General features: G+C 44.1%; 1 protein-coding gene and 1 non-coding gene across 2 annotated transcripts in view; both read right to left on the bottom strand.

Moving 5' to 3' along the window:
• The window catches only part of HS1BP3 (HCLS1 binding protein 3), a 53715-nt gene extending 40813 nt beyond the window's left edge, over positions 1 to 12902 (bottom strand). Inside the window, exons 1-2 of the mRNA XM_026092338.2 lie at positions 12750 to 12902; positions 5549 to 5714 (exon numbers count right to left, since the gene is read on the bottom strand). Of these exons, the coding sequence (XP_025948123.2) occupies positions 5549 to 5714; positions 12750 to 12790 (207 nt within the window). The 5' untranslated portion in view covers positions 12791 to 12902. The remainder of the gene's footprint in view (positions 1 to 5548; positions 5715 to 12749) is intronic.
• Positions 12903 to 12920: 18 nt separating this feature from the next.
• Positions 12921 to 13002, bottom strand: TRNAS-AGA (transfer RNA serine (anticodon AGA)). The gene has a single exon. It is a non-coding gene; the product is annotated as a tRNA-Ser (tRNA).
• Positions 13003 to 13489: the final 487 nt, after the last annotated feature.

Genomic DNA, 13489 nt, shown 5'->3' with positions numbered 1-13489 from the left:
CCATGAATACTACTGAGCTAAATCCCCACCTGCTGCAAGTCAGCCTAAGCGTACTGACTTCAAGGGAGCTCTGTCAACTCACAATATCAGAGGCCCCATCTACTTAACTTCAAAAGAATTAATCATGCAAATACAGCAAAGCATGTGCCTACTTGCCAGGTCAAGACCCTATCTGCCTTTAACAATTAACATTCAACATGGGACTGAAAGAGAGTCAGGGATGGGCTGAAGGTTTTTTGTACTAGGAATAAATAAGTAAGTTGAATATGATCAAAAATAGCTAGGAGGCTAAGAAAACCACCAGGAAGTTCAAAGTGAAAGCCTGAAGTTTGCTGTTAATCCCTCAAATCTCATGCATGTGCCTTGCATCCTTTTTCATGAAAGTCCTATGCATAAAGTACACACACCAAAATGCCTGCAGGATATGAGCCTGGGACTCTCAAATGTGCATAAGAGAATTTGATCCCACTCAGCATTAATGGGATTTAATGCCTCCGTTCAGTGCCCCATTTCTGACCTCAAACTTGTCTTCATACGCTTTTTATTTACAGCGAGGAGTTCAACTAAGTGGAGGCCTCAGATAAAGCTAACTCAATCCCTTTGGCCAGCCAATGCACAGTACTGAAGAGCACAGAGAGTGCTCTTCATTTTACAGTATTTCACGAAATACAGATGGCTACTGTGGTTTTCTTAACTTCTTAACACTGTCAGAAAATGGAGCTACAGCAGTGTTATCCTTTAAAACAACTATCAGCTTTGGACACAGGAATAAAAAGCATCCCGTCTCACAGAGAATGCAAACCAGGTTTTCACTTGTACTCTCCCCAGTTAAGTCCTACCAGAATTAATGGTCCTTGGTGACCTTGTGGAGATGTATTATGGTAGATTTTAATTACATGACCACATGCTGTTCTCCCCACCTGTTTTGCCCAGCAGAAGAGCAAACACTCTAATATTTCTTTTTAATTAACAGGAATTCTTAGCAGCCCCTGAATGAATTGCTACACTGAGCAGGGATTTCCCCCCCCCCCCCCCCCCCCCGCCCTTCACATCACAGACAATTCTTTCTGTACAGGACTGGATGGTCAGCATGAGAAGGAATTTATCTTCACCTGTACAGTCAGGAAACAGCAACCCCAACTCACAGACAGATTTTGAGGCCCAAAGAAAGAAGGTGAACATATGCAAACTTGCAATGATCAAAACTTAGATGTATTCATAGCCACATACATACATTCTTCCCTCATTTTATGAGGAAGAAAGGTTCACAGTAAAACCCTCCTAAAAATTTGCTGTGTCTGTCAAACAACAGTAGTAGCTGTCCAGTTTTGAAAAAGAAAAAGCTTAATTAACAAATGTAACTTTAAAAAAACCCCAAGTAATTATATGGGGCACATATAGAAAGAGAAGGCACTATAGGATGGGTGTCAATAAGACTGGGAAGAGAAAAAAGTTAATTACTAAAAACGTGAGGTGTGGCTAGAAGAAAGGCATTTAAGATAAACAAAGACCTTTTTTCTCTCAAAGAAAATGGCAGATCTACAGGCAATAATTAAATGTTACCTTGTAGTGGTACCTCTAATGCCGTATGAAAGCTAAAACCAATTTCACTGTTTCAATAGGCAAGAGGATTCTGGCCTCTGAAAGAAACACAGCTGAGTTTTCCTTTAATTAATCAAACATAACCTCAAGGTTAAACAGTCCTACGACCCTCCTGCTGTATTTTACAAATGACAGTTTTTAATAAAAAAATCTCTCCAGTTTCTAAGAATTTAGATCTGAAGGTCATCACGGTGATTTTCTTCTTCTGCCAAAGCCCCAAATACTTCAGCTGTAAATGCTATGACACTGATTTTGCATAGTCCCACTATGGCTAGTAAATCCACAAGTCAGATGTGAAATCTGTTTTTGCTGTTCATCTAGTTTTGGTCATAAGCCCTTAATATATCTTGTTTCAGAGTGGTCTAAATGGTAGACCAGAGGTCAGAGCTAACTTAGAGGATGCCCGTTTCACTCATCACCATTTGCCAGGGGACATAGAAAAGCTGCTTGAGCAATAAATACTGCCTGCGGTTGCTAACGGCTGAGCACGCAGAAAGCCAGCTTCACTGCTGCCACCTAAGGCACAAGAGCGCAGAGGGCAGCGACTTCAACTGGTAGCAGGGGAAAGAGCAGCTAGGTATGGAAAATGAGTTTAGCTAATGTTTCTGGTAGAGAAAGAGGGAAAGCAGGAGGAAGAAAAAGAAAAGCAGAGGCTCCCAAAAGACATACCTGGTTCCTGAGGCCACAAAAATCGGATTCTCCTACACAGAGCTAATGAAAATCCTACCTTACCTACCAATCACTTCTAACCTACCTGTAGCCTCAGCAGCATGACACTGGCTCCCTCGTCTGACCTCTCAGATTTTATAGTTTCAACAGTAGCAAAAACCATGTCCTCTCCCATTCTGCTCACATGCTTGGGAAGGCAGAACATCCATAGTGTGGCTTCTTTTTTCTCCTTCAGATGTCTCATCTCACTCGCTTGCCTTTGCTACACAAATTTCACATTTTAGACCTGCTGCCTCATCCCTCCCTAGTACTTCCCCAGTTGTCTTGTTCTCTTATACTTACCCAGCACACTCTTTGGGGAGGGTCTCACTGCTTGCTTGGGCTGCAACCACATGCAGTACAGTGGGGCACTATGCAAAGTCAGACACTAAGCTCAGTGGGTGAAATTCACCTCACCTGACCACAGGGTGGGGATTTATCTCCAGATTAAGACACTCGCCTAAATGTACACGCACATTAGGTACCTCAGCTCTCATTATAGTCAGATCTAGTCACTACATTTTGGTGAGATGTGAGAGCAACTCAATTCACCCAAAAACAGGCACATGGGGGATTCAGCCAGCCACCTAAACACATGCAACCAGAGGTATCTCAGATGGCGCAGGGTACCTCACCTGGTTCCCTGCCAGTGTCTTTACGTGCAGTGCTATATCCGTCAGCTCTATGCAGGCATCTGGGATAACTTACGGCTTCTCAGGTGCTACCAGGCATTTAGCAAACTGAATTCCCCCACACAGTAGTTGCTCAGGTACATCCTTCTCAACAGTACTGCACTGACTGGGATGGGAGCGTAGAGATCTGCAGCAGATACAGGCATCTAATCGTAGAGACCAGACTGATCTGCCTAAACACAGGCATCTGATGCCATTTGATGGGGGGTATCCAAGGCACTTGTGTGGGGCAGACAGATACCACACAGAACCTGTACGACACCCACAACCTTCTGAAAGCTAGGTGGAAAACTCCAGGGCACCTCAGACAGCCTAGACAGCTAGCTTTGCGCAACTCAATTGAGCCTTAAACATTTTAGCATGGAGTTGAAGCCCCCCCAACCCAGCTGTCTAAAATTTAGACTGCTGCTCCCTTTACCGTCAAAGAGGAGAGGCATTTTCAAAGGATGAGTCACCTCATTCCCTTTCTTCCCATTGACCATAAAAGTAGTGACAGACTCAGATTAAAATATCAATCTTACAGAGAGATAAATTAGGACAGGTGAACCTCTCCATTCCTCCCAGTAATACATACAGAAAAGACTTAATGGAATGAACTGATGCAAAGCATCCATCCTCCAACCTCTGAGTTCAGAGTTTTAAATTACTCTCATATACCAAAACTATTTAGCATATCAGACTTAGTCAGCTGAACAAAACATATCTGATGAGACAAATGTTATTCCTGTCAGACTACAGCACAATTTGCTTCTTCAGGAAGAGGGAAATGTCAGGAGGTCTGACCAGAAAAGAAATCAGAAAAGTTCATTTCACTTGAGAAGAGCAACTAAATGCAGAAAATCTCCTTACACAGATAAAACAGACATGGGAATGGACAGCCTCAGCAAGCAGGGGGGCCATAGCAGTAAGTCTCTTTCCTCTCTTTATAGGAAAGATGATTTTACCTGCTTTTTCTGCTAGATGACAATAGGACAGTTAAGTACCTGATTTTCAGTTGGGTTCTCTCTTCCACAGAGCTGCATGGAAATGTTGCATAATATAAGAATGCTAGGCTGCAAAAGAAAGTGATTCCACATTCCCTACTCAACCGCCCATCTCTGGCCCATCCTCTGTACCAGAACAAACTAATGTGGCTGCACAACATGCAGACTCAAGAAACAGGTATAAATTAGAATCAAGCAGCAAACCCCAAAATGCCCTTTTATAGCCAGGACCAGTTCCTCAGCTCACTTCACAGAATGGCCACATGATAACCAGCATGGGCACAAAGAAGGAAGTACTGTGAGAGTGAGAACAAGCAGTCTGGAACAAGTTGATGAACAAGACAGCCTCTTATGACAGAACTGCTGCCTCTACCATAAAGCTATAGCCTGAGGAGCACAAAAGAAGTCAGAGATTCTCTCCTCATTGTGCATCACAGAATCACAGAATGGCTGAGGTTGGAAGGGACCTCTGGAGATCACCTAGTCCAACCCCTCTGCTCAAGTGGGGTCACCTACAGCATGTTGCCCAGGACTGTGCCCAGATGGCTTTTGAATATCTCCAAGGCTGGAGACTATCTCTTCACAAGATTCACAGATGTTGCTTTATTGGCAAATCAGGCTGTTTACATATGCACTTACGAACTGCATCTTAGTGACTGGGAGTTACACTAGTGCTAGCAGCCTGTGGTCTACCAGGTAACCACACTCATCACTCCAACATAACAGTTATCACCAAAACATTCAACAAGTGTAGAAGCTCGCAGCATACAGGATGGTCCAGTACCTTAGAGTTCCTTTACAGGCAATAGCAGAGAAAGGCATTTCTAGGGAATGATTCAGCTCCAGCCTAGAGTGCACATCTAAAGTGGATCAATGAAATCTACTCTGAGTGCACCTCTTTCCATCAACACAACAGATAGCCCAGGGTGAGGCAGCACAAATGGATGCATACACGCTACAGATGACTTGAACCAGGTGAGATGAATCTCATGCACCACATTTTCAAACATTTAGTTTGCAGGTATCATGAAAAAGATAATCCAATTCACTAATGTTTTACAGGGACACTTACTTGTAGAACACTCTTACTAATGAGTTTAAAAACCATGTCAAGCCTCAGACATGAATTTACTGCAAGGTTAATTCCTTTTATTACCCCATGTGACTCTCTTTCCATTCAAGTAAACTATTATACAATTATTTCACATTTCGTGCTTTTGTACCAAGTCCTACTACTTATACATATATTAGAGAAACTAATTTTCTAGCAGGACTTCTAAAAACCTTAATAGGTTTCTATTTGTTGCACCCATAATGCAAAAAGCCTTAAAGGCAATAACAAAGAGTCAATGCTGCTTTGAGCTCCTAGAATGAAAAGTTCAATTAATAGATGTATAATATTGCTATTGCAGGAACGGTACAGATTGCATTGTCCTATCAAGGACCTTGAAACAGGGAGGCTGATGACAAAGTATCTGTTACATCAGGACCAAAATAATCAAAGCTGATTAAGAAAAAAAGAAAAAAAAAAGATCTCTAACACAGCACTGATTAAACACTTACCATAAACTGAACCACATCCTCAGGCTTGTGCTTTGCTGATTTGAAGGCAGCCAGTCGGGTAACAACAACAATGTGATACTCTACGTGGCCAGACATCATCTTCCCACGGATTTCCTGGTATTCTGGCACTGACAGATCCAGCCCCGTGTGAGTATTCTGAATTTGCCTAGGGAGGAAAGGACATGCAGAGTTCAGGCACTGACACAAAGACTTTTAACTGACCCTCTCAGAGCATCCAATTCAAAGCTCCAGAAAGTCCATGCAAAGACTCCCATTTCAACAGGACACAGGACAGACCCAACCCCTGATACTGCTCCTGTTCTGCGAGGATACAAGTTTACACAGATATTGACATGTATTGGTTTTGCACATTTATAGTCCCAATGAATACATTCAGTTTAAGCATATATTTTAAGAGTCTTATCCACTTTGGCCATCAGGACTGAAAAACAGACTTAATTCACTTTTAATCAGCAGCTTAAAAATGGCTGCTCCAAAAACAAGCTCACTCTGAGACTTTTGTTGGTGATGATCTTTTCAAAGGTACCGAGCCATCGAAAGTGGAACTAAGGACTGGCAATCACGAAGATAAAACAGGGACTTGGCCTGTTTCTTATGTTCTGTTCCAAAGCATCTGCCACTGGGGACAAAACCGTGTCTACGGTGGACAGAATGCCATGAACTCACCGTCTCCGGGAGCGGAAAATGGGGTGGTTTTCTTGAAGAAAGGAGGAATTCATTCGCGGGAGTTCAGGATTCTGTACTACCCAGCAGGGCAGACTAGAAGATCACAATAATCTCTCAGTGGCTTCCTATGAAGCAAAGCTCTGTTCACTACAATTCCCGCCACCGACCTCTCCTTTGTCATAAGAAATCTGCAGGAACGGCAGAGAGAATAGCAAGGAAAGGAGAAAGCAGCCAGCCCGGATGCAGGGACAAGTTGAGGTTTATAAGAGCCAACCAGAGAACTAGATAAAACTTCAAACACAAAGAGCATAAGACAGCAGTGCAGACTGCTAGGCCAACCAGACAGTTTCAGCCTGCCGAGGCCCTTAAGGATAATGAGATAAACACCTATCAGGATGGCCCTAAATCTGGTTGACTTAGGCCACTTGAGCAGGTTCATGGAATATATGATCTGTTTGAGCTGCCTTCCAGCCTTGACTGTAAAACTTCATCTTGCTGCTAAAAAGCAGAAAAGCTATGCTAACTAAAGTATATCAACTTTCCCATTGAAAATGCTCCTGAAAGCAATACTACCTGTGGTTTCCTAAAGTAAACAAAGAATCACAACATTAACCTCAGAAAGTTGCCAACAGTTAGAACCATCCATGTCTCATCTCAGAGGATAATTCAACAAGGTAACTGTTACTGAGCTTTAGTTTGCTCCTGTAAAATAGCCCTAACTTTGGGGAAATGAAGATAAAAGCTCGGTTTCAAGGTGGCAAAGCTATTCTATCACCTTAGTGGGAACTCGGAGAGTTTGGGCTTGCAGAAGATCTGGATACTACTCCACTTAGCATGTTTCAAACAAGCAACTGCTCTGCCTTTATTTTAAGTACTGGAAGTGAGATTCTTGTTCTTTCCAAGGGTTTCTTCTTCCAACCTCAAATATCCAAATATTCAAAGGCTCCGTGTGATCTCTGGAGTAGTGCTGGATGGAGGTTGGAAGCAAGCTGGATAGGCAAGATGAAAAAAATAGTAAGACCAAACTAAAGACTTCCTCAAAACTTAATCGGGATGATTCTTGATACCTTCAATATTCAGTTGAAACAATATTCAAGTGAAGTTCAAATTATGTACTAAAATCTAGTTGAAATTACTTCAAAAGGAAATAGGAACAGTCACAGTTCCAGAGAGAAAAGATGCTCCATTTGACACCAGCATTGCACCCTGCATCCAGGAACATCTGCAGTGTCTCCAGTCCTGTGCATGGAGGAAAAGGAGACTGACGGCGCTGAGTCAAAGACCATTCTTCCTGTTCTCATTTAAGTTACCATACACATCGGTGGCTTGATACAGGACTGTCAATGTCTTGTCCATAAGGAAAGAGAATTTAAACAATTGTCTGCTACCTAATCTACCTACCATAAGTACTGATGACACTACTAAGCACCTCACAGACCTTAGGGTATTTACCTGAGCATATTTAGTGTTACTTCTGCTCTACAGGCAGGAACTGAGGCTACAGCCATGATGCCTACTCCATGCAATGGACACTGCACAGATGCTCAAGCTAAAAAAAATAAACGCGAAGCACAATCCTGCACAGAGATACCGTCTTGCTCCCCAAAACAGGACAAATGCTGCAACTCCAGGCTGCACCTGAGCAGAATGGTTTCACCCCTTTTTCTGAGCCTATCAGTTCAGGCAGGGCACCACGCTGATACAGTTATACTGCCTCTGGTTTTGGCTCTTTCAGTTACACCCCACTGTGCCCTAAACCAGCTTGCCCACAGTCACATGCAATATCCAAAAGGAGCGGGAGACTGAACTTGACCGTCCCACTTCCCACTGCAGTATTTTAACCACCAGCCATCCTCACGTGAACAGTGCAATGCCCTCTGCGTATCGCTCTGCTGTTTTTCTGTGGTGCTCCGTTGATAATAAGGTGCAAAGGTCTGAAAAACAAAGTACCTTAAACAGTGCAGCATGCAATACTTTCTGGTCTTCACATCAACCCTTGCATCCCCTTTTCTCTGCCCCAAACACAAGAGATTCACAGGTTTCTACACGCAGCCCAGCATGCAACAATTCTGAGGGCTGTAAAACAGTGCCGTTTGGGTTGCAGCAGGGGAAAGGAAGCAAGAGGGAAAAAGGAATAGTGAGGAGTGCATTTGCTTTATTAACAAAGACAAGCACTCTGTTAAACATGGATAGGCCAAAACCTTAAATGGTACAGACTGATGCAGCTCATCATACTCCTGTGAGGTTTCACTGACTTATACCCACTTTGAGTTGGGTCCTGTACTGCAAGCTGGCTTTCAAGCACCAGACCTTCAAAATGCTGCTACCTGCACCAACACAGTATAGGCAGCCAAAGCCTGGGTTGAAAATAGGATTCTTTTCCCCCCAAAGGAATTTTAGAATTGAGAGTAAAAGGATTAGACAGAGAGCAACCTCTCCAAGCAAACATGAAAGTGGCATGAAAGAGGGATGCCAAGATCAGATTATACTATTCATACACCAAGGGTATGAATGAGCAGTTGTTTTTGTGGCAGAAGAGAACAATATGTTTAACGAAACAAACTGTTTCAATGCACTGGAAATCATAACTGGTTAGTGATGTTTTCCCCAGAATTACGCCCATGCCAAACCACGGCACATTTACTAGTGCTATTAGTGAGGCCAAATACTCTACCAGAAGTAGAAAGAAGTTTATCATCCAGAGCATTAAATATTCTCTGAATACATCTCTAAGTGCTTCCTTCCTATGGCTGAGTGAATGGTTTTTAATGAAATCAGAAGGGACTGTCGAAAAATCAATTTCCTTTTCATTAAACATTTCTTTTCTGCTTATTTTTTTTAACCTTTGAGTTATTGGGAATGTCAAATCCCAGCTTCCCTGGACTTTCTGTGGATCAGAGCTACCTTTTGGAATTCTTACATCTTCCCTAGGAAGTTCACAGTCACTAACAAAGGTATCCTTTCACCTTAGGGTACATTAGGCATATGGGCTTAAAATACACTTTAAAGAGGTTTTAAAAAAATCTAGTTTAAAACAAAGTTTCAAAAGATGTTTCTCATCATGTCAAAACTTTACAAGTTCTTTTGAAACTTGAGTTTTCCCAAGAAGGCAACCTCTGAATCTTCAATGCAAAACTAAGTAAAAAGTGTCATTTTAACAGAACATCTAGAGAGTTCTCTATAAATCAAATAGCAACAACCAAGGGCACAGGCCCAATTTTTTACCCAATCCCCTTCGCAAGCCATGTTTAAAACATTAGGGCTCTAACAATAGCTTCACGGTCGCCAAGATTTTATACTACATACCTAAATGTCATTTTGTCTTGCTCAAGTTCTGTTCTCATTTTCTGGACAACCAAAGACTTATCTTTGCACTAACAGACCAAATTTTGTTCCCAGTTACACATTGCCAGGATTTAAAAGCAAACTCGATAGTGCATATGTACAAACACATAGGTATCTTCAGAATATATAGGCCATACTGCCTGTGTTTCGCACAAGGGTCTGTTGAACCCGTATGTAAATAACAGCTGTGTCCTTCAGCAGCAGCCAAAGAGCAGACTAAGAGGACAGCTGCCAGTAAGACAGCTGGATCTGAGGTTATTTAGAATATATCTATAGCAGCAAAAATGCTCTCCAGATGTTGAGTCACTCAAAAGTTGTGACTGCAGCTGTGACAGTCAGTGAACAAGTCTGTCAGCTGGTAGGCAGGACTGACTGTCATTTCTGTAACAGGCACAGACAGGGTATAAATGACAAATTCATTTGCTTTTCACCTCTGAGATAAATAAAAGGGGAAAACACCAGCAGGCCATCCTTTCTGGCCTAATTCCACAAAATGATTATTTTCTTTAGAGGAAATGAAGCAACTTGACAGCCTTATTTAGCTTAAAACATCTACCAGGTGCAAATGTACTGAGACCACACAACTTTATTGTAAGTGCTGCTGTATCAGAGTTCTAAAAACATCATGAAGTTAAGTACCTTACTATGTCTGGGCTTTTTATTTTAAAGTTGTTAAGTCTCAGCTAAAATGTGTGTACTAGGAAGAGAGCAGAGGGAGGAGGAATAGCTACATTTTTGTTTGTTTGCTTTATGTCTCGTGATCCATTTCATTATCATTTCCTCCACACCAAGTCTACCACTCCCATCTCTGCCATAGCAACAGGAGTATGATTTTTTTTTCTTTTAATAGGAAATTATGATTCTAAAGCAACAGAAATCAGCAAGGAAGCTCAGGCAGATACAGCAAAATACCCAAAGCACACTCTAGTTCTTGTAATGCCTTAGTTACAAATTAAACAACTCCCAGAGTTTTAATTCTTTCTACACTATTATTGTTGTTATTCAAATGGAAGCAGCAGCTACAAATACCAAGACAGAATATCATTTTGCTGTACTTTTCACACCATGCACAATTAATTTACATTTCAAAAAAAAAAGGAAAAAAAAGAGAAAGCTGGCCATTGATACTGGATGCACAGGTTTATTGCTCCGACTCCTCATTTAAATCCAGTTGGCATATCTCTAAGTTACACTTTGATCTACAGTACAGACAGTTCAAGGGACACTAAAGCACACGGTAACTCTCCTCTTAATCGCTTCACCTGAACACAATGAGGCCATTCATAGTAGTTATACTGAAAAACAAGCATGTTCGCACAATCAGATCATGCAGGATCAGCAAGGGAAAGAGGAAGGGGATTATGCACAGGTCAGCTGAACTGAACAATGTCCACACTTCATGGAAGACTCATAGTTTTCCATCCTGTTTTTTGCCTTGTATATGACATGGGGTCTTTGTATTTTAATCAAGGTGCTTTCTGCACTGACTGAGGGTACAAGATGGGAATGAATGGAAAGCAGCCATTGCCAAGGGGGAAAACAAAGTAATGGATGTAAGTGCAGTGATCAGAGAAACTATTTCACTGTTGTGTCTGCCAGGACAGCAGTCCCTCTATTCCCTCTCTTGATAAAGACAGCCCCATCAGCAGCACCCACTTCCAACATGTTCACCTCCTACCTTGGATAACCCAAAGCCGACCAAACTCTGACTACTCAGGTCATGGTAAAAGGAGAAAAGAGTAGTATGCCTAGTACCTTGTTGTATGCCTAAAATAAGAGGAAATGGTTATTTCTTTGTACAGCCTAACTACAAGTATATAGATTATTATTTATTTGTATTTACCATAATAGCTAGGAATCTATTCCCAGATCAAAACCTATATAGAGAGTGTAAGACTATACAGAGAGTGTAAAAGGCCAGAGCTATGCAGTTATCTTGTCTCACGAACTAAAAAAATATGCAAACCTGCAGACACATACACATCTAATTTTATCACTGAGAGCATTCCAGTATCGGTAAGACAATTTTCTAGCGGCAAAGTTTACTGGTTGTAAAGTAGAGCAGAGATTTCCATTTCTAGGGCAAGAACCTAATATTAAAGTCAGCCCTAAAAAGCGCATAGGTGAGTTAAGTCAGGTATGCTGGAAGGTTCAGGGCCATTCTTCCAGGGGCCCTGATACAGCGAAGTATTTAAGGATGAAGCTACTTTGAGGTTAATGGAACATTAATGTGATTGAAACCGTCACAGCTCTACCTCTGTCCTAGGCGCTAGGTACGGGACTCACGGCCTTGATGAATCAGCACTACCGTTTCTCCTGTCACGTCCGACAGGGATCACGTGCTCTCAAACATCTCGAGGGAAAAAAAAAGTTTCTATCGCTCACTTCTCTATAAAAACCACCACAAGTGTGCTCTTCGAGGCACTGGCTTCATTTCCACAGCCAGGAAAACACAGGTTTCAGAAGCCTACAAACAGCCGAAACTAGTGTTTCTGCACACATCCGGGTGCAGCTGGTACGCGGGCCACCGTTTTAGCAACGCATGAAACCAGAAGAAACTTATTCTGCCCTTCCCTCGTCGACTTTAAGCCTGTTTTCCATCCTGCCAGGTTTCACCTGCTCTTAAGGCAGCTTCCCGCGGGCTCCCGGGCGCGGAGGCGCAGCGGGGCGGCGGCACCGAACCGCGGCCCCAGTTCGGGCCAGCCAAAGGCGCTGGCGAAACGACACTTTAACATCCCCTTTTACTCCTACGGCAAAATTTCATTAATTCTGACCCACTTAGAAATATTTACAAGGGGGGGGGCCGCACATTTTCAAAGCTTGGGAGAACATGTTTCCCCCCGACAGAGTCAATACTGAGGGAAAAGGTCCGTAAGTTACCCGGGGGGGTGCGGAGCAGCCGGCAGCTCCCATCTCCGCCGGCCCCGAAAAGCCAGAGAAGCCGAAAACCGCCGGCTCCAAACCGCCCCCAGCCGCGCCCGGCGCCCTACACTGGCCCGGGGCGGCCCCGCCCGAGGCCGCGGCTCCCCGGCGCGTCCCGGGTGCGGCGCTCGCTCGGCCTCGGCCCGCCGCCGCGGCCTCCCCGCCCCGGGCAGCCGTGAGGGGCCGCGGCGTAGCGCCCGCACAGGTTGGAGCGGGCGGCGGGGCCGCCCCTCCGCCGTCGCGTTACCTGGTGGTGACCAGCACGGTGGGCGCCGCGCTGTGCTGCATGGCGCGGCCCTCGCGGCGACCCGCCTCCCCTCTCCCGGCTGGCGGCGGCCCGTCCGCCGGATGTCTGCCGCCGGGGCGGACCGGGCTGAAAAGGATCGCGGGGACGCGGGAGGAAAAGGGAAAGACCGGCCGTAGTCGGCAGGATTCGAACCTGCGCGGGGAGACCCCAATGGATTTCTAGTCCATCGCCTTAACCACTCGGCCACGACTACACCGCTGTAGGAAGAGCTTGGCAAGGAAGCTCCAGATTTTTTTTCTCTTTTTTCTTTATTGCCAATAAATACAAAAATTTCCTCTACGTCTCCTTTCCTGTGCGGAAACAGGCTGCACCCATTCCCGTGCTGCATTTGCCCCAAATAATTAGTGCATACTGTATAGCATTAACTTTAATAAGAATAATCCATTCTGGCTGCCGCCTGCCTTGTTCATGGTAGCGGTAGTGTCTTTCCAGCAAAGCCGAGGGCAGACCTTTGCCCCCTGCACTGCGGAGGCAATAGCTGCCGCTGGACGGGCAGCTCTGCGCAGGAGCCTGCCCTTGCTTCTGGCCTAGCTGCGCTTCCACCGGGAAATAACACAGCTCCCTATCCCTGGAAATCAGGTTTCTCAGAAGTCTGGATGCGTGGTCAAACCTTTATTTTGAAAGGAAAGCACCTTCGGCGCACAGCTACTCCCTCTGCCGCCCTGACCGGCACCCACAAC

This window comes from Dromaius novaehollandiae, chromosome 3 (assembly GCF_036370855.1).
Source record: "Dromaius novaehollandiae isolate bDroNov1 chromosome 3, bDroNov1.hap1, whole genome shotgun sequence".
NCBI classification, from domain to species: domain Eukaryota; kingdom Metazoa; phylum Chordata; class Aves; order Casuariiformes; family Dromaiidae; genus Dromaius; species Dromaius novaehollandiae.
The sequence above is the reverse complement of the archived record's forward strand: the minus strand, read 5'-3'. Positions and strand labels throughout refer to the sequence as shown.